General features: G+C 63.1%; 1 protein-coding gene across 4 annotated transcripts in view; it reads left to right on the top strand.

The window, feature by feature from the left end:
* SPTBN5 (spectrin beta, non-erythrocytic 5) overlaps positions 1 to 23,413 on the top strand; it is a 48,294-nt gene that overhangs the window by 14,855 nt on the left and 10,026 nt on the right. For all 4 annotated transcript variants that reach the window (XM_078608591.1, XM_078608592.1, XM_078608589.1 and 1 more), the window contains exons 17-58: positions 81 to 211; positions 864 to 1,115; positions 1,303 to 1,596; positions 1,692 to 1,932; positions 2,066 to 2,205; positions 2,414 to 2,513; positions 2,960 to 3,130; positions 3,450 to 3,614; positions 3,733 to 3,959; positions 4,347 to 4,533; positions 5,311 to 5,511; positions 5,880 to 5,996; positions 6,139 to 6,302; positions 6,415 to 6,550; positions 7,140 to 7,285; positions 8,156 to 8,270; positions 8,456 to 8,566; positions 8,853 to 9,032; positions 9,532 to 9,741; positions 9,864 to 10,013; positions 10,459 to 10,563; positions 10,860 to 11,030; positions 11,209 to 11,367; positions 12,707 to 12,898; positions 13,483 to 13,569; positions 13,886 to 14,004; positions 15,743 to 15,857; positions 16,057 to 16,170; positions 16,275 to 16,559; positions 16,868 to 17,056; positions 17,931 to 18,008; positions 18,443 to 18,606; positions 18,781 to 18,871; positions 19,110 to 19,256; positions 19,380 to 19,520; positions 19,838 to 20,094; positions 20,394 to 20,580; positions 21,052 to 21,264; positions 21,703 to 21,914; positions 22,253 to 22,457; positions 22,553 to 22,909; positions 23,037 to 23,254. In XM_078608591.1, the coding sequence (XP_078464717.1) occupies positions 81 to 211; positions 864 to 1,115; positions 1,303 to 1,596; positions 1,692 to 1,932; positions 2,066 to 2,205; positions 2,414 to 2,513; positions 2,960 to 3,130; positions 3,450 to 3,614; positions 3,733 to 3,959; positions 4,347 to 4,533; positions 5,311 to 5,511; positions 5,880 to 5,996; positions 6,139 to 6,302; positions 6,415 to 6,550; positions 7,140 to 7,285; positions 8,156 to 8,270; positions 8,456 to 8,566; positions 8,853 to 9,032; positions 9,532 to 9,741; positions 9,864 to 10,013; positions 10,459 to 10,563; positions 10,860 to 11,030; positions 11,209 to 11,367; positions 12,707 to 12,898; positions 13,483 to 13,569; positions 13,886 to 14,004; positions 15,743 to 15,857; positions 16,057 to 16,170; positions 16,275 to 16,559; positions 16,868 to 17,056; positions 17,931 to 18,008; positions 18,443 to 18,606; positions 18,781 to 18,871; positions 19,110 to 19,256; positions 19,380 to 19,520; positions 19,838 to 20,094; positions 20,394 to 20,580; positions 21,052 to 21,264; positions 21,703 to 21,914; positions 22,253 to 22,457; positions 22,553 to 22,909; positions 23,037 to 23,254 (7,244 nt within the window). The remainder of the gene's footprint in view (positions 1 to 80; positions 212 to 863; positions 1,116 to 1,302; positions 1,597 to 1,691; positions 1,933 to 2,065; positions 2,206 to 2,413; positions 2,514 to 2,959; positions 3,131 to 3,449; positions 3,615 to 3,732; positions 3,960 to 4,346; positions 4,534 to 5,310; positions 5,512 to 5,879; positions 5,997 to 6,138; positions 6,303 to 6,414; positions 6,551 to 7,139; positions 7,286 to 8,155; positions 8,271 to 8,455; positions 8,567 to 8,852; positions 9,033 to 9,531; positions 9,742 to 9,863; positions 10,014 to 10,458; positions 10,564 to 10,859; positions 11,031 to 11,208; positions 11,368 to 12,706; positions 12,899 to 13,482; positions 13,570 to 13,885; positions 14,005 to 15,742; positions 15,858 to 16,056; positions 16,171 to 16,274; positions 16,560 to 16,867; positions 17,057 to 17,930; positions 18,009 to 18,442; positions 18,607 to 18,780; positions 18,872 to 19,109; positions 19,257 to 19,379; positions 19,521 to 19,837; positions 20,095 to 20,393; positions 20,581 to 21,051; positions 21,265 to 21,702; positions 21,915 to 22,252; positions 22,458 to 22,552; positions 22,910 to 23,036; positions 23,255 to 23,413) is intronic.

Here is a 23,413-nt window from a genome sequence, read left to right on the forward strand (position 1 = left end):
CTGGGCTCGTGGACTTTAAGCAACTTTGTACTCATGCCCAGAGCCGCACGCCCCCCCCCCCTGCACCCTCCCGCGTTCAGAATCTCCTGACGGAGCTGTCGGCCGGGCGAGGCAGGCTGGACGCCATGAACCGCACGGCGGAGGATCTCCTGCGCCAGGGTCACGGGCAGCGCGCGCGCATCCGCGCCCGGCAGGACGACATCAACGCTCGGTGAGGGTCCGGCCCCCACCGGCTCACGTCCGTCGCCCCCTCTCTCCCCTACACGCGGATGCCGAATAAACGCGGAACGCCGGCGAGGCCTGTGAGCGGCGGCCGCACGGCGACCTTACCGAGCGTTCAGATTCCAACGCTCGACGGCCCCTCGTTTACACCGTTGGCTTCCCGCATAAAAGCGATTTGTAAAAGCCAAAATTGTACAAATGAACAATCCCAACACAGCTTTGGAAGGTGGTTGCGCAGCAATAAAAGGTCGTTTAAAACCCAGCACCTTCCGCTTACGTAACAAGAAACGCGCAAAAGAAATTTGTTGGTAATGCTGTCGTGAAATCAGAGCCGAAAGAAAACGTGCCTCGAACCACGGACGTGCCTCCTGCTCCTCGACGTGCAAACCCCCCTCACGCGTACCGGTGTTGTACGCGCACAGACGACGCTTTCAACTACTTTGTTGCATTGCTCTCCTTGAAGGGCGAAAATTACAAAAATGGGCGATGCTACGCTTGGGGGCAAAGGCCCGACTCGGCAATTACAACACGGGGAGTTCCCGGTGCGCGCGTGCGCCGGAGGCCCCCACGTTGTGTCCGCGCGAGATCCCCCCCCCCCGCCCCTCCCTGAAGACGCCCGCGTTGTCGCCCCCCCCGCGCAGGTGGCGGCGCCTGGAGTCGCTGCGCATGGACCGCGAGCGCCGTCTCACCGAGGCCGGCAACGTGGCCGCGTTCCTGGACGCGTTCGCCGAGCTGTGGGAGCTGCTGCAGGAGAAGCTGGCGGCGGCGAGCAACCCCGAGGTGGGCGCTACCCTGAGCGCCGTCCAGGCCGCCCTGCGGCAGCACGAGGCCCTGCAGCGGGACATCGCGGCGCTCGGCGCCAACGTCGACTTCCTCAAGAAAATGGGACAAGCGTAAGGGCGGCAGCCACCCTCACCCCCGCGGCCCAGAGAGACGCACCGGCGCCACGATGCCACCCTCGGTGGACCATGGCGGCGCAACGCGAGACCACCGCGCGGCGCTCGCGTTCAGTACCCTTGCCTGCTAGCGCCAGCCTCCGCCCCGGCGCGTGCGCTCACTCTCGCTCCGGCGTCCCCGCAGGGCCGCGAGCAACGAGCCGGCCGAGCGGGACGTGGTGATGAAGAAGCAACGCGAGGTGGACGGCCTGTACGCGCGGGTGCAGCGCGAGGCCGAGGCTCGCCGCCAGCGCCTGCTCGACGCCCTGAGGAAGCTGGGCCTGCTGGACGAGGGGCGGGCGCTGAAGGAGCTGACCGATCGCCTTCGGGACCGCGTGACTGGCGGCGGCGAGGCGGTGCCCGGGGACCTTGCCACGGCGCAGGAGATGCTGGACAAGCACCAGCACCTCCGGGGCGACATCGACGCGCTCCGCGACAGGTGCGGGGTTCGCGACGGTGCGGCGACAGTGCGCGGTGGGGGGGGGGGTAGTCCGGTAAGTGGCCTAGCTGACCTCTGGCCTGCGTCCCCCACAGGATCGCGGCGCTGGAGAAGGAAGGCTTGGAAATGCAGAAGCGGGGCGACCCGGGCGCGGCCGACGTGCTGCGCCTGGCGGAGCAACTGCGTGGGACGCTGGCGGAGTTGGAGGCGCAGTGGAACGACCGCGACCGCCAGCTGCGTGGCATCGTAGCCCTGCAGCGGTTCAACAAAGAGGCCGAGCGCCTGGAGGCCGCGCTGTCCGGCCACGAGGCCTTCCTCAAACTCGACGACCTCGGGGTCAGTGCCGCCGCCAATCGTCCCCCCCCCCGCCGCCCCGGTCGCGCCTTCGTCCTTGTTAGGGTTGGGGCGAGGGACGGAGAGAGAGAGAGAGAGAGCGAGTGCGACCCCCGTGTCACTGTGGCGTGTGCAGGACTCGGTGGGGGCCACGGAGAGCCTGCTGAAGCGCCACGCCGAGTTTGAGAACCGCCTGGGCGCCATGGACCGGCCGATCCGACATCTCAAAAAGCACGCGGCCGAGCTGGTGAAGAGTGGCGTGGTGCCGCCCGAAGGGTACGTGACCCCTGTGACCCCTGTAGTGGATACGTGTGCTCAGTGTGCGTGCGCGTGTGCGTGTGAGAACTCAGGGGACGAGGATAGTCGAGAGTGACCAAAGCGATAACCACAACACGCAACGAAGCAAACAGAAATCAGACCAAAAGCAAACCCGAGTCACATTCGACGCGCGTGCCGGGTGTCGTCTGTGCGTGCCGCCGTGCAGGCTGGAGCAGAAGGTGGACGCGGTGGTGGCGCGGAGGAACGCGGTGCAGGATGGCAGCGACCGCCGCAGGGCGCTGCTCGAGGCTGCGCACAAGTACCAGGCACGCGGCTTTGCACGACAACGACGATGACGGAGCCACGGGCGCTTCACGACCCCGGCCCAATCGGGCGCCAGGGTGGCGAGATGTTAACTACCTCACCTGGTATACAGAAGGTCGTGGGTTCGATCCCGACCCTGACGTCTGCTGTATATTTGGAGTTTGTGGTGTCTCTCTCCCCGTGGTCGCATGAATTTTTCCCCCGGCCCTCCGGTTTTTCCCTCCACATTTACAAAAATTACTTTCGAGTATTTGGCTGCTATAAAATTTCCACACGATGATAATCCACTTCGTTGAGCTACCATTTGTGGCCAGGTCGTTTCTGAAAAAAGAGCTACATAGCTCAAGTGGGCCTTACCTGGTGAAATAAAAAAAAATGTGTTTAGAATTTTTTTCTTTAATTGGGCACCCGCTAACACCTCTGGCGTGACGCCCCCCCCCCACCCCAGGTGTTCACGAGGAATGCCGCGGAGCTGCTGGCGTGGGTCGCGGAGAAGCGCGTCCTGGCCGACGACGAGTCGTACCGCGACCTCAGCCTGCTCTCCCGCGAGCTCAAGCGGCAGAACGCGGCCGAGGGGGAGCTGCGCACCAACCAGCAGGCACTCGCCGCCGTTCAGGAGGTAGCGCCCCCACCCCCAACCCCCTGCTCAACCCCCCCCCCCCCAACACCCCACCCTCCCCTCGTGCCACCCGTCGCGGCACGGGCCCTGTCCCGCCAAGCGTTGTGTGTTTTTTTTTGTCTTGGAGACAAACGTATGTATCTGTGTGCGTTGAACTTCTTTCGCACCGTACGTAGCCGACAGTGCAAATCGGAGGTGCGGGGGGGGGAGGACAACAAGCTAAACACCAAAAGCAGTTTGAAAGAAATGAGTTTTAAAATCCAGACATTATAAAAGGATGCGGCGTTAATGGAGGACGTGCGGCCGCTGCGTGCGCCAGGTGGGCCGGGATCTGGTGAAAGGCCGCCACTTTGCGAGCCGCGAGATCCAGGCGACGCTGGAGGAGCTGCGCGCGCGCTGGGCCGAGCTGGAGAAAAAGATGACCGAGCGGGGCCGCAAGCTGCGGCAGGCCGTGGACCAGCGCCAACTCAACCAGCTGTTGCAGGTACGGTCTGCATCATCATCATGGACGGCGCGCCGTTGGCACCGGCGCAAAGCGCGGCCGCGGCGGTGCGGGACGGCGGCGGCGCCCACGTCATCCACTCATCCCCCCGTCCCCCCAGGATGCACGGGAGCGGCTGGACGCGCTGGAGAACCAGCTGCGCTCCGAGGACGTGGGCACCGACCTGCGCTCCAGCAAGACGCTGCTGGCGCACCACGTGCACACGGAGGCGGCGCTCGACTCGCTGGTGGAGAGGATCCTCGCCGTGGTGGCGCAGGGCGAGAGCCTCGCCGACGGGCACTTCGACTCGCGCGGAATCCAGCGGGAGACGCGAGAGTTCAAGAAGCGGTGAGCGGTTCCTCGCCGAAGCCGCGGGCTGGAACTCGGCGCTCGCCGGTTCCTCTTCGTCCGGGGTCCACACCGGAGCGAGTAGCCGCACGGGCGCTCACGAGACGGCGTAGTCCGCGAATGTGCAGCGAGTGACGAAATGCATTGCGATGAATGACCGACGCGCGTTCGAGAGTCGAGTCTCTGCTGTGGGTAACTGGCTGGGGCGACCGCTCGCAACCGGTTGTGCACAGCAGCGAGTCGGTTACACGCAACCAAAATTGCGCAACTGAGCATGGGCAATTCATGACCCGGCTCTCTGGTCCCTGACCCTTGAACCCGGACTCCGACCCTACGTCCTTGACCCTGACCATAACCCCTGACCCCCTGACCCCCTGACCGCCCCAGGCTGGCTGCGTTGGCGGAGCCGCGAGCGAAGCGCCGAGCGCGCCTGGAGGAGGCCGTGCGCTACTACGAGGCGATGCGTGCCCTGCAGCAGGAGGCGGCGTGGATCGCGGAGCGAGTGCCCAGCGCAGAGTCCCACGACACGGGGCGCACCCTCGACGCCACCCAGCTCCTGCTGGAGCAGGCGAAGGTGACGCGCGCAAGTGTGTGTAGTGTCTGTGTGTGTGCAGTGTGTGTGTGCGGTGTCTGTATGTGCGTGTGGTATTTGTATGTGTGTTTGTGGAGGAGGCTCGTGAAGGACGCTACTGGGCAGTTGGAGGCAGTCGCTCTCCAACAACAACAGAGGGCAGAGGAGCGACGCTCACAACAACGAGAGGAGCGCCGGGTGACTAAAATGCAGCAAGTTGGCACAGTAGGGGGTACAGCTGGTGTGTACCAGTCGTCTCAGTCAGCCAACCCATGGCACCTGGGTCTGTTCCATGATCTCCTGTCAGCGAACCTTCGACACTTCACGTTGCCTTGAAGTGCACCTGGCCTGGCACAGGCACCGTGGTGATGTCACCGTTACTTAGTGGCGAATGGCGGGTTGTGGTGGTATTGGTGTTTGTATGTGTGTGTGTGTGGTGTCCGTATGTGTGCGCGTGGTGTCTGTATGTGTGCTCGCTTTACAGCACTTTCCCCACAACTTGTCAAGGCTACGAGGAGGATCTTTGTCTTTGTAGGTACACGTGTGTGTATTGTGTATCCGTGAATGTGGGTGTGTGTAGTACCAGTTGTACAAGTGAGATGAGATAATGTGGGATTAAATGACGATGACGACGATGATGACAATGACGATGATGACCATGATGACAACGATGATGACGACAATGATAACGATAATGATGACAACGACGATGATGATGATGATGACAATGACAACGTCGACGACGAGCGGCAGTCACCGCGCGACGCGTGCGATTCGCAGAAGCTGCAGGCCGAGTGCACGGCGCACGCCCCGCACGTGTCGCGCGTGGCCGGGCTCGGCGCCGCCATGCAGGCCGCGGGACACCCGCTGGCGCGCGACGTCGCGCGTCGCTGCGAGGAGGTGCGCGCCGCATGGGACGCGCTGCTGCGGGCGCTCGAGAACCGGCGCCGGCTGCTGGCGCTCGCCGAGAGGGCGCACACGGTAACTGCTCCGCGCGTGGTGTCGTGCGGGTGCGTGCATGTGTGTTTAGTCGTGCATGATGGGGAGCGGTAATGTCGTGGTTAGCGCACCGCCCTACGAACCTGGCGACACGAGATCGATTCTCTCTCACGTCCAGTGACGATTATCTGAACCGGTCCTGGGCCTCCCCTAGGTCGACTCAGCCTCAAATGAGTACTTGGTGGGGTGTGTAAACATCGCCACAAGGGAGACAAAGGCGGCCGAGCGTGATGTTGGCCACCCACCCCCTCGTGTACCGTGCCAGCCTTTATAGGTGCTCGCTAACAGCACTTGCCCCTACGGTCTGTTAAGGCTACGCGGGGGATCTTTGTGTGCGTGTGTGTACGCAGGCGTCGGCGAACGCGGCGGAGCTGGAGGTGTGGCTGGCCGAGCGAGCCGAGCAGGCGCGCAGCGAGGAGTGCGGCCGCGACGAAGACGCCGCGCGGAACCTCATCGCGCGCCACAAGGTGCCGCAACACCATCCCCCCCCCCCCGCATCCCCTTCCCCACCTCACCGTCGTTCCCTCCTTCACAGTAACGACAGCGCCTGATAGATCCACCCCGCCGCTGATACCGCGCTCGCTCGTTCGCTCGCTCGCTCGCTCGCAGGACTTGGAGCAGGAGATGGAGGTGAACGGGCGTCTGGTGGACGAGCTGGTGCGGGCGGCGCGCGAGCTCAAGGCGGAGGGTGCCCCAGTGGGGCAGGAGCTGCCGGCGCGGGCCGATAAGATCCAGGAGACGATGGCGGACCTACGTCAGCTCTCCGCGGAGAGGTAGCGTCCCGTGGCCCCTGTCCTGCGTCGCGTGTCTCGCGCCACGGGTCTCGCTCGTCCCGCGTCTCGTGGCACGGGTCTCACGTCCCGTGCCGTGCGTGCCGCGTGCTAGGCTGGGCCGCCTGGAGGGTGCGCTGGCCCTGCACGCATACCTGCGCGAGTGCGCCGACCTCGAGGAGTGGATCTCCCAGCAGCTGGCGACGGTCGCCGCGCAGGACGACGTGGGCGACGACCACGAGCACGTGCAGGTGCGCAGCGCTGCACCACCGCCATCGCCCCCGCGCGGTGTGAGTGGTCGTGAATGTGGTGCACCACCGCCATCGCGCGGTGTGAGTGGTCGTGAATGTGGTGGTTGCGTGTGGTGTTTTGATCGTGGTTGCTTATGCGGTTGTGCATGTAGTTGCGAGGTTGCGCAGTGGTTAGCGCACCGCACTACCAACCCGGGGTTCGATTCCCGCTCGCGACCAATAACAGCGGGGCGAATATTTGAACCGTTCCTGAGTCATCCGTAGGTAGAATGAATACCTAGTGCGATGTGTAAACATCGCCACTGGGGGAGACCAAGACGTTCGAGCTTCGTGCTGGCCACCCACCCCCTCGCGTGCCTTCCCGGCCTTCACAGGCGCTGCTCGCGAACAGCGCTTGCCCACCAACAGGTTATCCTGTACGGGGAATCATTGCGGTGGTCGTGCGGTTGTGAGGTGTTGCGGTTGACGAGCGCCGTGCTGGTGGCCTATGCACGTGTGCACGTCGAACTTCCTTCACACCGTACGTAGCCAACCGTGCTAACCGGAGGCGCGGGACCCCCCCCCGCCTCCCCCTTCCGTGCGTGCGTAGCGGATGCTGGCGCGGTTCTCTGCGTTCGAGCGCACGATGGCGGCGCGCGCCGAGCAGTTTGTGAGGTGCCACTCGCTGGCCGAGGAGCTCCTCGCCGCACGGCACCCGCGCCGGCGCGACGTCAAGCAGCGGCAGCACGCCCTCCGGTACCGCACTCGGCACGCTCGCGCGCGCGGCATATCACACCTCCGTCACATTCTAGATTTGAAGCTTTCGTGACTGCAAGGATTCATATTCTTAGGTTTTTTCGGTAAAGTCACGTAGGTCAATTTTTTTAATTTAAATTAATAAAAGTGAAATAAAATAAAAATAAAATAAAAATCACGACGTTTCGGAGGCAACACAAGCTTCCGTCTTCAGGTGGAACCGTCACAGCACGCTTGCTGTATCAAGTAAATGAGAAATTCCAAGAGATACTACTCCGTATATATACTGGTCAAGCCGCACCAACCTTACCATAATAATAAAAAGGGGGCCTGTCCTGGCTCATCCCCCCCTCAACCAGTATATATACGGGGTAGTATCTCTTGGAATCTCTCATTTACTTGATACAGCAAGCATGCTGTGACGGTTCCACCTGAAGACGGAAGCTTGTGTTGCCTCCGAAACGTCGTGATTTTTATTTTATTTTTATTTTATTTGACTTTTATTAATTTTAATTTTTTACCTACGTGACTTTACCGAAAAAAACCTAAGAATACCTCCGTTACACCTGGCTCTCGCCTCGCTCGCGCCCCGCTCGAGTGCGGCTCTCACCTGCCTCGTAGCGACCTCGTGGCCAATAACAGTGGCGAATATCTGAACCGGTCCTGGGCCTCTTCTAGGTCGACTCAGCCTTAAATTAGTACTTGGTGCAGTGTGTATACATCAGCACTGGGAAAGCAAAGGTGGCCAGGAGTGGTGTTCGTCACACCACTCCCTGGTGTGCCGTGCCAGCATTAATCGGTGCTCGCTAACAGCGCTTGCCCTGACAGTTTTTTTGGGGGGGATCTGTACCTTTGTCTTTGTGTGTGTAGGGAGCTGTGGGACCAGCTGGTCACCTTGACCCAGCTCCGAGGAACAAAGCTGTCACAGGCCGAGGAGGCGCACCGCTACGTGATGGAGCTCTCCGAGGCACTGCTGCACATACAGGTGAGTGATGGAGCTCTCCGAGGCACTTCTGCACATACAGGTGTGCACACCTGTGCGCCCATGTGAGCACGTGCTCCCGGGGGATTGTGCGTGTGGGTTTGAGCATGTCTGGCTCTGGGCACGCCCCTCCCTAACCATGTAACCTGCCCCTACCTCTCGACCTCTGACCCCTTGCGTGAGCGTAGGAGCGTAAGGCGGGCGTGCAGGGGGAGGTGGGCAAGGACCTGCGCTCCGTGCGGGATCAGCTGCGCCGCCACGAGGCGCTGGAGAACGAGCTCGTGGCCGCGGAGGCGCAGGTGAGCGGCGGGGCGCAGCGTGGGGTGGCGGAATGTGACGCGGGGTGGTGACGCGGGGCGGGTGTGCACGTGAGCACACCTGTGCACTCGTTGTGGACGGGGGGGGGGGTACGGAGACACACGCGCAGTTACACGGGGAAGGAGCCCCTCTTGATCTCGTGTCATACAAGCCACGGGTGCGGTAATCGTGATCCTGCGTCACCACGTGTCACCGTGTCCCCTTGTCGTCGTGTCCTGTGTCCCACCTCACACCCCCCACCCCTGTGACCCCGCGTCCCGCGAGCAGCTGCAGGAGCTGGTGGACCGCGGTCAGACCGTGACGGCGCACTGCCCGCCGGCGCTGGCCGACACCATCGCGGATCGGCAGCAGTCGCTGGTGGAGGCGTGGGGCGACCTCAAGGACCGGGTCGACTCGCGGCAGCAGCAGCTGCGCGATGCGCACAGCCTCTACTGCTTCTTGGGCCTCGTGAGATGATCCCCGCATCAGCAGCAGCGTGGCTCACATCGTCATCATCATGATCGTAGTCAGCAGCAGCAGAAACAACAGCAGCAGCATCGTCATCAGCTGCAGCATGTTTCAGATCATCGACATAATTACAATTATTTTATCGTCATCGCCATCACCACTATAATCAGCAGTGTAAATGTCATCATTATCATCATCATCACCACCATTATCTTCATTCTAATCGTCACTCCTTTGCAGCATATTTGGCATCACTCCTATCGGTGACATGATCATCGTCGCCATTATCAGCATTTCTCACATCACCTTCATCCTTCATCTTCGTCATCATCGTCATCATCGTTACCATCAGTGCTTCACACACCACCATCATCGTTGTCACCATTGTCACCACCATCATCATCACACACGTCGTTTCTCTCATCATCGTCGTCGTCATCGCTGTCGTCCCTTGACGCGAGCTGCCCGTGCTGCCCATGCTGCCGGTGCGGCGCCGCAGGTGCGGGACTACTCCGGCTGGATGGACGAGGTGGGCCGCGGGCTGGAGCTGGCCGAGGCGCCGGCGGCGCGAGGAGTGCAGGGCGCCAGCGCCCAGCGCGCCCAGCACGCGAGCCTGCGCGCCGAGATGGAGGCGCACGACTCAGACTTCCACGACGTGTGCACGGCCGCCGAGGGGCTGCTCAGCCAGAAACACCCTGCGGTCAAGGAGGTGCAGCTCACAGCACCCTGCAACGCCCGTCACGCGGTGCCCGTCACGCGGTGCCTGTCACACGGCGCCCCGTGCCCATCGCTCATCAGCTGGCTCCCTGGCCCCATGCGGGCGGCGTGCAGGTCAAGGAGAAGCTGTACATGGTGACGAAGCGCCGGCGGGAGCTGTTGTTGCGCTGGGAGGAGGCGAACGAGCGGCTGGAGCGGCGCTACCTGGAGCAGCTGTTCCTGCATGAGGCGGAGCTCACGGAGACCTGGATCAATAGCCAGGAGGTGCAGAGCCGTGCACCTCCTCACTCACCCCGCCGACACCTCACCTGAGCCTCACACCTGCTCCCTTTGACCCTGACACCACAATTCGTCTTCCCTGACCCCGACACCTGACCCCCTGCACCCTGACCTCAACGACCGGATCCTCGGAAAGCGGAGTCACGTGTGTGCCGGCGGGATGACCACCTCACAATCCCCTTTATCCCACAGTCCACCCTGTCGGTGCAGCTGCACGTGTCACACACACACACACACACACGTGTGACACGTGTGTGTGTGTGTGTGTTTGTGGGATCCCGCGCGTTGCGTGCGCAGTGTTTGTATCCGACCGATGGGCGCTCGCTCACGAATCCCAACAGTCTGTGTAGGCTACACGAGGGATCTGTGTCCTTGTGTGTGTGTGTGCGCGTGTTTGCGTGCGTGCACCCGTACCCTCGCGCCTCGCCAGGACTACCTGAATTCCCGCGAGCTACCCAGCTCGCTCGCCCAGGTGGACTCTCTGATCCGGCAGCACGGCGTGTTTGGGCAGCTGCTGGCGACGCGAGACGGGAAGGTGAGGGGGGGGGGAAGGGGGGATGGGTCTCATAATATTACAAAGACTCCGGGGTCGACATTCTTACGGGAGTCTTTATGCGACTCAGTTCTGATTTTTTTTTGCTCTGATTTCTGCTTGTTTAATTGCTGTACGTACTTTATTTGACTAGGTTTTCCCTTACGATTTCTGGTGACACGGGTCGCCCTTAAGTCCTAACCTGGTGAAACAAACTAGAAACTTGACCATCTCAACTTCGGCACTCGCACTCTCTCCCACTCGCTCGCCCCGCTCGCCCCGCTCCTGCTCGCGCGCAGATCGAAGCGCTGCGAGAGAGTATGGAGCGGCTGGAGGAGCAGGGCCCGGCGCGGCGCCGCCTCGCCCTGCTGCAGGAGCGCCTCGCCCGCGTCCACCGCCTCTCCGGGGACAAGGGGCACGAGCTGGAGACGGCGCGCCTCCTCCTCACCTTCCACGCCGACCTGGCCGAGGTGACGACGGCGTTCGGCGCGCGCGCGGAGCGGCGGCACCGGGGAGGCAAAGGCGGTCGGGTTCGGCACCGGCTACGCGCGCTGTACCGGCCCCGAATCGTCGCCCGCTATCATTGCCGGTACCCCGACGCTCAACGTGGCCGCGGCGGGAGGAACCTTTTGCGTTTGCGCTCCGCAGACCGGGGCGTGGTGCGGCGAGATGCTGCGGCGGGCCCAGGCCGGGCTGCGCGGGGAGGACGGCTTGAGCGTGCGGGAGAAGATGGCGCTGCTGCAGAAGCACCAAACGTTCCACGCCGAGGTGATGGCGCGCGAGGGCGCCATCCGGGACACCGTGCAGGTGAGCGCGCTCCGTGACCCCGTGATCCCCGACCCTCTGACCTCTAGCTTCTGGTCTCTCACCCCAGACCAAGACCGCGTGAGTTAAACGTGAGGGCTGTACTTTTTGAAATCGCGCACGTGCCAACCCTCACCGATTAGATTTTACCAACTACCAAAAAACTCAACACATTCGACAATAACACTTTGGCGACGTTTCAGGCAATGGCCCTTCTTCTTGTCCTTCCCCGCACCTTCAATTGGCACGGCAGGCTACGTACGGTGCGAAAGAAGTCCAACATACAGACATTCGTAGCATATCTTTGTGAAGACCGACCATTGCGTCACCAATTTTATATATTTTTCTTTTGAAGGCCACAATGTTATCGTCACGGAATGTGTCGAGTTGTATTGTTATTCGTGCTTGTGTACCACCTTGAGCAGCACGACCAAATTCATTGTTAAATTTACCAATTGCCTAGACAACCACACCATCGGAATGTCTTCCTTTGACGCCGTTGTTGGTTTCCTCATTCATTCATTCCATTCACCATCGTTGACTGCCATCAATTTTCCCTTTCACCGAATTCACGCATCATCACAGATTAGCCCCCCCCCCCCCCCCGTTGCTTCCTCTCATCTATTTCATTCACCATATCTCCACCAGTACATTCACACACGCCTTGTGCCGTTCTTCATTTCTTGCCAGGATATAAGAATAGGTTTTACCCTTTCTGGCAATGAAAGGCAATGCATCTACTACCGGAACATGTATTTTTTGTTTGCGTGCGTGGTTAATGCAGTGACATGATTCCTTGCAAAAGCTTTCAGTTTGGTGTTTTAACATCTGAACACAACTGTTTTATTGCCAGAAAGGGTAAAACCTGTTCTTATATTTTGATCCTGGCAAGGGAGCTCCCATGATGGAGCTGCTCACCCCGAGGTCTCATTGTCCTGATAGTGGCATTGTGCTTGTGCTGTTCGCCTTTTGGCGTCCTCTGGTCTAACACTGTTTGAGACTCGGCTCTAAAGCAAGCTGTCTCTGGTGTGGACCAATCAGTTTGAAAGACAATACATCATCATATACTCCCGGAGCATGTTTTTTTGTTTGCATGTTCACCACAAGTACATGTGGTTAATGCAAACGTGATTCCTTGCAAAAGATTTCTGTTTGGTGTTTTAACATCTTAACACAACTGTTTAATTGCCATAAAAGGGTAAAACCTATTCCTATGTAAGATAAGGAGAGTTTCAGCTCGGCGCGCGCACGCACGCACGCACGAGCAGTCTTTGGCGTGCGTCGCGCGGTCGAGCGGTCGGCCGCGAACGATGAGATGCGAGCGAGCGGCGGGCTTGCGCAGGCCGGCGAGGCGCTGGCGAGCAGAGCGCCGTCGCGCGCCGCCGAGGTGCAGCGGCAGGCGCGCAAGCTCAGGGAGGACTGGGAGGCGCTGCTGCGCGCGATGGCGACGAGGGAGCGCATGCTGGGGGAGGCGCGCGACCTGCTGGAGTTCACGACGCGCGTGGAGCGCGCCGAGGCCTGGATCCGCGACAAGGTGGGTGGGGAGGGGGGGGGCCCGGAGGGGGGGCCCGGGGGGGGGGGGGGTCGGGCCCGCCCTCCCCCCTCTCGCGTGGACACGGAGCGCTCGCTCCCGCACTGCGCTGTCGAACACAGATGCACTTCTGCTTGCCACCTATTAACCGCGATAGCTCGCTGATCAAGGAGGGTAAAGCATCACGCGAACTCCGGTCATCCTCGGCTTTTGGCTGCAAGCCATCGAACAAAGATGGGCACCACATCGCGCGCTTTCAGATGCCCTTCTGCGGCCGTCTGGAATGCCCTTCCTTCCGATATTAGGAAGCCACTGGAGCTATGGCACTTTGAAATCATCTCCATTGAAAACTCATTGATTTAGAACTGCTATTTGTGTTTAGTTTGTTGACCTTCCCCCCCTGCACCTCCGATTAGCACGCTTGGCTACGTACGGTGCGAAAGAAGTTCGACATGCACACAACATACATACGTACAACATACGCACAACAACATGCATGCGTCACGCTCGGCCTTCCCGCACGTGGGGGCCCCGACGGTGGCGCCCCTCGCCTGCTCGAGGAATGAACGGCAGCCGTGGCTTCGCAGGAGGTGATGGTGGCCGTCGGAGACGTGGGCAAGGACTACGAGCACTGCCTGCAGCTGCAGAAGAAGCTCGGCGCCGAGGGGAGTGCGGTGAGTCCCCCCGGCCATCGCTCCCCCCATCTCCATCCGCCCCCTCCCCCCCCCCCCACCCGCTGCGTGGATGCGGATCGGACAGCGCTCGGAGGGATCTCGAAGGTAGCTCTGCGACGTGCACTTCTGCCGGCTGTTTTCTGACACGAACGGTTGCGCTGGTCCGTGGAGGAACCGGATGTCACCGACAGCAGTGAAATTGTGCGGAAGCGATAACAACAACAACAACAAAGTGAGGGGTCAGGGTCCGGCCGATGCGGTGCGAGCGGAGTCGCGGTGCTGGAGTGCTGCCCGTGACCCTCCCCTTCCCCCGCAGGACGGGGCGGTGGACGACGCACAGATGAAGACGCTGAATGCGCTGGGCGCGAGGCTGGAGGCGCAGGGTGGTCCCGACGCTCCGTTAGTGCAGCGCAGCCGGGCCCAGCTCAACAAGCGGTTGGTGTCCCACACAGAGCAGCCCCCCCACACACACACCACCCCACGCACACACACACCACCCCACGCACACACACACCATCCCACGCACACACACACCACCCCACGCACAAACACACAACCCCACGCACACACACACCCCCCCATGCACACACACATCACCCCATGCACACACACACCACCCCACGCACACACACACACACACCACCCCACGCACAAACACACAACCCCACGCACACACACACCCCCCCATGCACACACACATCACCCCATGCACACACACACCACCCCACGTACACACACACAACAACCGCCATTCGCCACTAAGTGGCGGTGACGTCACCACGACGCTTGTGCCAGGCCATGTGCACCTTGAGGCCACGTGAAGTGTCGAACGCCCGCTGGCAGGAGGTCACGGGGCAGACCCAGGTGCCACGGGTCGACTGACCGAGATGACTGGCTGATGCACCACCTGTGCCCCCTACTGTGCCAACTTGCTGTGCTTTAGCCACCCGGCGCTCCGCTCGTTGTTGTGAGCGTCGCTCCTCCGCCCTCCGTTGTTGTTGGAGGGCGACTGCCTCCAACTGCCCAGTAGCGTCCTTCACGAGCCTCCTCCACTGAGGCCGATCTTGACACCGCTGGTACCAGTCATCGGCAAGTCCACTCAGCTCCACGTCCTCCTGTACCACATCACTCCATCTCTTCTCTAGCCCGTGCCGCGCCCGTTTAGCCCCCTCGATCCGGCCGAACAAAAGCTGTTTAGGCATGCGGTGGCTGGGCATGCGGGCTACATGACCCAGCCAACGCAGCCTTGCCTGCCGGAGGAGCTCACTGATGGGACTTTGCCCAGATCTTTCAAGGACTTGTGAGCTCCTCACACAATCCAGCCTGGTTAAACCCAGGATGGATCGTAGGCAGGCCAGCCTAAATGTTTCCAACCGGCGAAGATGCTCCACTAGGGGGGTCCACGTTTCGCAAGCATAGAGAAGGGAGGGAATGACCGTGGCCGAGAAGACCTGAAGCTTCGTGCGGAGCGACAGACCAGGTAGCTTCCACACAGCGTTACGCAACCGATGAAAAGATATTGCCGCTCGACTGATTCGGAGTGAGACCTCTGCTGATAAACTGGAGCCGGTCATGAGCACACTGCCCAGGTATGGGAAACTCTCTACTCTCTCCACAACTGCCCCATCACCGATTGGGAGTTGTGGGGGCGGAGTGCCCGATGGTACAAAATACCCAGGCAGGTGCTTAGTTTTGGTGGGGCTGATGGTAAGGCCCCACCTCTTAGTGGCACGCTCCAGTCTCAGCAGCAGCGTCTCCAACTCCTCTTCTGAATGAGCAGCTATTACCAAATCATCGGCATACATAACGTGGTTGACCAATAGGGAGCCATCCCTTGATCGCACCCGGGCGTCGATCAGCCTCCCATTGTATCTGTACCAAATGGTAATTCCCCCGGTACAGCTATTGAAGGCTTCACGAACTACGCAGTCGAAATAGATGTTAAATAATGTGGGAGCCAGAGGACATCCCTGTCGCACCCCAAGGTGTACAGGGAAAGGCTCCGACTCCCGGCCACGTAGTTTTACCCGGGCCCGCTCACCATCATGAAGGTCCTTAATGATCGTGAGCAGAGGGTCAGGGACTCCGAAAGCACGAAGAACAACCCACCCCACGCACAAACACACAACCCCACACATAAACACGCTGCCCATGTGCCCGCGCGTGCGTGCAGCTGGGCCACGTTCCAGAGTGCCCTGCAGGACTACCGCTCCCGGCTCGCCACGGCGCTGGGCGTGCACGCATTCCTGCTGCAGATGGACGAGACGAGGGCGCTCATCGGAGAGAAGGTGGCTCCCACGCTCTCCCTCAATCCCTCGCTCTTCCCCGCTCTCCATCGCTCTCCTCTCTCGTTTTCCCTAACTCTACGCCACTTTCCCTCCCACACCCACATCAGACCTCAATAGTCCTCTCCAACAACAGCTGCCACGATGCACGATGGCTCCGGCTCGCCCACAGTGACGCTCGTGCGTGCGTGTGTGTGCGCAGAGCGCGGCGATGCACGCGGCAGGGCTCGGCGGGGACCTGGAGGAGGTGGAGGCGCTGGTGCGACGCCACGAGGAGGCGCAGCGAGACATCCGCGTGCTGAGCGACAGCGTTCAGGTGCCGCCCCTCTCCCCGCCCGCACGCCATCCTGCCCGCCCGCCGCCGCCCCGGCCTCGCCGCGCCGGCGCCACCAACGTGCGCTGTGCCGTCCGCGCGTGCAGGAGAGCGAGGCGGAGTCCCGCAGGCTGTCGCGCCAGCACCCGGCGCTGACGGAGCACGTGTCGCAGCGGCAGCGAGCGCTGCAGGAGGCGTGGCTGCGGCTGCAGGAGGACACGGCGACCCGCGGCGCGCGCCTCGCCGACACGCTGCACCTGCAGCGCTTCCGCGCCGCCGCCAAGACGCTGCTGGCGTGGGACGCCGACACGCGCGCCACCATGAGCGTGGCGCGCGCGCCGGCCAGCCTCCCCGAGGCCGAGAGCCTCCTGCAGGCGCACCACGAGACCAAGGTGCCGAAACCCACCGCCGCCGCCACGCCGGGCAGGAGAGTTATCGGCCGACGCAATCCGAAACCCCAACACGTTCGCCAGTAAAAACACTGTAGCCTTAAAAGGTATATGCTAGGTGACGTTTCGGGCAATGGCTCTTCTTTGGAGTGCTTAGCAGAGGCCACGCTGCACGGTTTTCCTGGCCGTCCGGGCACGAGCTTGAAGCTGCGTGAACGAGGACGAGAAGTCTTTAAAGTCACGCGGCCTCGGCTCCGCAGCGAGGAACCCGCCAGGGCGGAGTGACGAGTGCCGCCCCCCCGCCCCCGCAGGTGGAGATCACGGCGCGCGGAGGCCGCTTCGAGGAGGTGCACGAGGTGGGCGATCGGCTCGTGGCAGAGCGGCACCCGGACGCGGCCGACATCCGCCGCGAGCTTGCGCGGCTGGAGGACGTTCGCGAGGCTCTGCTGGCCGCGTGGGGCGACGCGCTGTCCTCCCTGACGCTCGCCCGTGACACGCTGGTGAGTGCCTGGGGGGGAGGGGGTGAGAGGGGCGACGCGCACGACGGCGCTTACGGCGATGGCGACGATGGTGGCGGCGGGCTGACCGACGGTGGTGGTGTGGGGAGCGGTAGCGCAGCGGTCGGGCGCTGCGCTACAAACCTGGTGATCCGAGTTCGATTCCTGCTCACGGCCAGTGACGATAATCTGAACCGGTCCTGGGCCTCCCCTAGGTCGAATCAGCCTTAACTGAGTACCTGCTGCGGTGCGTACACATCGCACTGGGGAGACAAAAGCGGCCGGGCGTGGTGCTGTCCACCCACCCCCTCGTGTGCCGTGCCGGCCTTCATAGGTGGTCACGAACAGCACTTTCCCCAACTGTCTTGTGACGGCTACATGGGGGGTCTTTGTCTTTGGTGGAGGCGACTGCTGATGATGCGAGCGACGATGATGATGTTGAGGATGATGTTGAAGAAAGTTGTAATGGCGACGCCGAACGTGATGTTGACGACGATGAGCCGGGGGGTGGTGGCCACCCACCTGGCCCACATGGGATAGAGCGTTTCCCCCTCACATGCGTGGGTTTTCTCTGGGTGCTCCCACATGTCAACGCTCATTCATTTGCAGATAACACCGTAATATATAGAGGACCGCAGAGCTCGGGCAATTGTTGGGAGTGCCAGCTCACCGCGTGGCTGTTGCTCATCCGTGGTTCCTCCTCGCGTCCCATCTCGCTCTTCGAGAGTGAGGAGCGAATACCGTGCGGCGGGGTCGCGTCACGAGTTCAAGCCATCCTTGTTATTGTGATGAAGGTGATGGTGGTGGTGGTGGTGGTGAACGGTCTGGTGGTGCTGCTGCTGCTGCTGCTGTAATCGCGTGCTCCGTGGTCCCACAGCGGTTGCGTGAGCTGGTGGAGCGGGCCGACGGCTGGCTGACGGCGCGGGAGGCGCTGCTGGAGAACCGCGACCTCGGGGTGAGCGCTCGCGAGCGTCCGCACACGCGGGCGTTGCCCACCAACGCGGGCGTCGTCACGTGACGAACAAACGTGGCCGCTTCAGCAGCACCACCGGTCGCGTCGTTGGAGAGCGATCCACAGAATCACATCTCCGGCGACTGCCCGATGGTGCTGGTTGTGACTCGCAGCTAACGTCCGTACCCAGCTGTTACCGTGCGTGGGACTCGACACGCACGGTCGATGGTTAAGGGCGTTCGCCAAGCCGGTGTGAACTCTGGGGAAACACCGCGGCTGGTGTTAAATGTCACACCAACAATTTTGAGTTAACTATAAGAACTTGGGGGGGGGGGGGGGGGTGGGAGGTTGGGGGAGCGTGGCGGCTCGGCCCCCCACAGCCCCCGCCCGGCCCCTGACGCTATGGGGCTGACCGCTGGACGGGTCTGCGCGCGCAGGACTCGCTGGCGACGGTCGAGAGCCTCGGCAAGAAGCACGAGGCGCTGGTGGAGTCGCTGGCGGACGAGCACTCCCCGCTGGGCGACGCGGACCGCATGGCGAGCCACCTGGGCGCGCACGTTCCACAGCAGCTGGGCGACGCCATGGACGCGGTCTTTGAGAGGTGCGCGCCGCCGTCGCACGGCGGCAGAGGCGGCGGCCGGGGGCGACGATTACTGCGGAGACGCGATGATGACTGGGGGGGGGGGGGGGGGGGGTTGCGCAACACCGATCACGGAGACGCGACGCTGACTACGCATGTTAGGACGAGGGGTGTAACTGCTGCCCGTGCGTCTAGGCGGGACCGACTGCTGGAGGTGGCGGCTGAGCGGACCCGGATGCTGGACGACTCCCGGCGGCTCCACGTCTTCCTCGGCGTCACGTACGAGGTGTGAGGGGTGGGAGGGGAGGGAAGCGTCGACTCCATGGTTGCAGGGTTTAATAAGACTCTGGCGGCAACCGTGGCGCATGGGGGCGCGTGGTTGTGCGTGGTGGCGCCTGGTTGTACGTGGTTGTGTGTGGTGGCATCTGGTTGCTCGTGGTGGCATCTGGTTGCTCGTGGTGGAGCCTGGTTGTGCGCGGTGTCACGTGGTGGCGCGTGGTCATGCGGCGGCGCCCCCCGTGCAGGAGCTGTCGTGGCTGGAAGAGCGCGCGGCCGTGGCGCGCGAGGACACGTGGGCGGAGCTCACCAACCTGCAGGCCAAGCTGCAGCGGCAGCAGGCGCTGGACGCCGAGGTGGAGGGGCAGAACGCGCGGCTCGACAACATCGTGGCCGTGAGTTGCGCACGCGCCGTTGGGGAGAGGGGGGGGGGCGATGGGGGGCGATTTCGGGGGGCACGGGAGACGGCGTTTCGCCCCTGACCCTGACCCAGTGAACCGCTTGCTTCCCCCACGCAGGAGGGCGAGGCCATGGTGAAGGGCGGCCACTTCGCGGCGCACAGCGACCTCGCGCCGCGCCTCCAGGAGATTCGCGAGCTGCGGGAGGAGCTGTCGGAGCTGTGCCGCGTGAAGCGTGCGCGGCTGCAGGAGGCGCACCAGGTGCGGCGCACCGCGGCCCGCGCCCGAGCACCCACTCTCGCCACGGTCACGGTAGCCGGGGGGGGGGGAGGTGGGGGTTTCCCTCGCGACAACGTTCTTATCAAATCGACAAATCTAGCGGTTTCACGCGACGACTACAAGATGCAGATTTAGGAGCGATTCCAGGTCTCTGTTCAGGATGCTGGTAAATTGTACGGGGACATGTCTTGACTTTCGAGGGCCCATCTTGCGACAACCGGTGACATTTCGAGCTTTGTTCGGTGCCTGAACACGCGCGCGCGCTCGCTCGCTCGCTGGCTCGTGCGTGCGCCTTGCAGGCGCTGCAGCTGCTGCGTGACCTGGACGAGGCCGAGCGCTGGCTGGGCGAGGCGGTGGAGCGCCTCGCCTCCACGGAGCCCGCCACGGACCTGGCCATGGCCGAGGCGGAGCTGCAGGCGCAGGGCGAGCTGGAGACGGAGGTGGCGGCGCACCGCGCGCGCGTGCAGGCGCTGGCGGGCGACGCCGCCGAGCTCCAGCGGCAGGACAACTTCCTGGGCGACGAGCTGACGAAGCGGGCGAGCGAAATTGACTCCAGGTGCCCCCTCTACCGCGGGCACCCCCCACCCACTCTCAGCACCCTGCTCACGCCCACAAACACACACGCACATTCTGACCTCACACGCACGAACGCGCTAGACAAAGATCCACCATGTAGCCTTAACAGACTGTTGGGGAAAGTGCTGTTAGCGAGTAGCACCGATGAAGTCCGGCACTGAACACGAGGGGCCGACACCACAACCGGCCGCCGATGTCTCCCCAGTAGCTCAGCACCGCTGCACTACCGCTCCCCACACACACCGACCTCACTGACTCGCGGCACGCGTGGCCCCGCAGCTACGAGAAGGCGTCGGATCCGGTGCGAGCGCACCGCACGGCGCTGGAGGAGCGCCAGGACCTGCTGCGCTTCTACCACGACGTGGAGGCCGAGTTCGACTGGGTGCGCGAGCGGCTGCCCCTCGCCTCGCTCGCCGAGGTCGGCGGCTCGCTGCCCGCCGTGCAGGCCTTCCTCACCCGGCACCAGGTGAGCGAGCGGCCAGGGCCGCGTGGGGCCCCCCGCGTCGCCGGCATTTTTTGGCTAAGCCATCGAAGAACAGAGACGGCTGCCGCATCGCGCGCTTTCAGATGCGCTTCGGCGGCCGTCTGGAACGCTCTCCCTTCCGATATTAGGATGCCACTGGAGCTGTGCACTTTTAAATCGGCAAAATTGAAAACTCATTTTTCACGAACTGCTTTTTTCGCTCAGTTTGTTTTCCTTCCCCCGCACCTCCGATTAGCGCGGTTGGCTACGTACGGTGCGAAAGAAGTTCAACGTGCATACATTTAGACACCGACTCGAACAGAATCAGAATCTTTATTTATCCTGGAGAAATCCGATGGGCTATGAAGCTCTTTTTCACGGACGTCAAGTATTCACGCGTGTCCAGAATGGCGGCGTACCGCTCGCGCACGCACCCACAAACCCACGCGTGTGTCCACCCGTGTGTCCCGGCAGGCGCTGGAGAGCGAGGTGGAGGCGCGGGACGTGCTGGTGCAGGACGTTCTGAGCTCGGGGTCGGAGCTGGTGTCGCGCGAGCACCCTGAAGCGGCGCAGGTTCGCTCATGTCTGGAGGAGCTGCGCGACGCCACGGAGCGTCTGCGCGAGGAGTGCGCAGCCCGGCGCGCTCGGCTCGAGCACGCGCTCCACGCGCAGCAGATCGACGCGCAGGTGAGACGCGGGCTCACAGGTGAGACGCGGGGTCAAGGGTGAGACGCGGGGTCACGGGTGAGACGCGGGGTCAAGGGTGAGACGCGGGGTCACGGGTCAGACGCGGGGTCAAGGGTGAGACGCGGGGTCACGGGTCAGACGCGGGGTCACGGGTGAGACGCGGGGTCAAGGGTGAGACGCGGGGTCACGGGTCAGACGAGACGCGGGGTCACGGGTGAAACGCGGGGTCACGGGTGAGACGCGGGGTCACGGGTGAGACGCGGGGTCATGGGTCAGACGCGGGGTCACGGGTGAGACGCGGGGTCACGGGTCAGACGCGGGGTCAAGGGTGAGACGCGGGGTCACGGGTGAGACGCGGGGTCACGATGGTGGGACGTAGAAGGCCACGTGCCACGGTGTAATCGTGGCGGTCGTGCTTGCGTGCGTGCGCGGCCGCAGCTGGGCGAGGTGGAGGCGTGGCTGGAGGAGCGCGGGGCGCTGCTGAGCGGCGCGAGCGACCCCGACGAGGACGTGGGCAGGCACGAGGAGTGGGCGCAGGCCCAGCTGCGCCAGCTGGAATCGCTGGGGCCCGAGATGGCGGCACGACAGGAGGCGACGCGGCGCCTCAAGGAGAGCGTGGCGCAGCTTGCACGCGAGTGGCCCGACGACTGGTACGCGCGCAGACGCACGCACACAGACTTATTCCAGCTGGTGAGGCCCATTGAGCTAAACAGCTGTCTCACAACGTACGCACGCGTACATACGAGCGCATGCATATACAGGTGCGACACGGACACATACTAACAAAAGAAGGACAGAGATCACCCGTATAGCCCGGCTATCTTTGTCTCCCCAGTGCCGATGTTTACACACCGCCTAGGGTAGGCCCAGGACCCATTATTCAGCACAAATACAAACACACGTACACCCGGACGCCCGCGCGTTCAAATGCGTACAGACACGCGCGCGCATGAAGCACGCGGCGCCTTCCCCCGCGTGTGGAGCGCAGCGAGCGCGTGGCGGCGCGCGTGGACGAGGTGCGCGAAGACCTGCAGGGCTTCGCCGGCGCCCTGGACGAGCGGCGCGAGCGCCTGCGCGACCGCCTCTACCTGGGCCGCACGGCGCGCGCCGCCGAGGAGGCGCAGGCGTGGATGCGCGCTCGCCGGGCGCTGCTGCGCGCCGACGACTGCGGCACCGACCTGGAGGACCTGGAGGTGAGCGCGACGGCCCCCGTGTTCCCCCCGCGCCCGCCCCCGACGCCGCCGGCCGACCGCCGCTGATTCCGTCCCGTCCCTCCCTCGGGTTCCAGCTGCTGGAGAAGAGGTTCGAGGAGCTGGTGGAGGAGGTGCGGGTGTCGGGCGAGGGCCGCCTGGGCTCGGTGCACGAGGCGGCGCGGGCGCTGCAGGAGAGGGCGCCGCGGCGGGACGAGATGGCGCAGGCGCAGCAGCTCGTCGCCAGGGCGACGCGCCACTGGGACAAGCTGCAGCGCGCCATCGACGACCGAGCGCAGGAGCTGCACGCGGCCAGGAAGGTGCACGAGTTCTCGCGCGACGCGGAGGACCTGCGCGAGTGGATCCAGCGCAAGGACGCGGCGATCCCGCCCAACGAGAACATCCCCGAGCTGGCCAGCGTGCGCGCCAGCATGCGGCGCCACGACGCCACCAAGGTGAGCGAGCGCGAGAGGCCCGGGGGACGTTGGCCCGACGGGGCGTTGGCGCCACCTGCGGAGGTCGCCGAACCGCGGCGTCGAGTCGTTAGCGATCCCGCCCGCGCTCCGCTATCGTCTCCCCCAGGGCGATCTGGAGGTGATCGAAGAGCGCGTGTTGGCGCTGGAGGCCGAGCTGGAGCAGCTGGTGCGGGAACACCCGTCGGAGCGGGAGAGCGCTCGCACGAGGGTGCACGCCCTGCAGGAGCTGTGGCAGGAGGTGCGGGAGCGCGCGGCCGAGAGGACGCTCTTCCTGGAGCACTCGGCGCAGCTCCACGAGCTCATCAACGAGTACCGCGAACTGGAGTACGAGCACCCGCCCACTAACCCACTAACCCACACCGACCTCACACATGTACGCACTCACCCACTAACCCACGCACAAACACGCACACCGACCTCGCTATAGGGAAAATGGGGACTCGGAACCCCAGGCCTTCCTGCCCAGAGTGCCAGTGTCAGGGG

Source organism: Lampetra planeri, chromosome 30 (assembly GCF_965212315.1).
Source record: "Lampetra planeri chromosome 30, kcLamPlan1.2.h2, whole genome shotgun sequence".
Taxonomy (NCBI): Eukaryota; Metazoa; Chordata; class Hyperoartia; order Petromyzontiformes; family Petromyzontidae; genus Lampetra; species Lampetra planeri.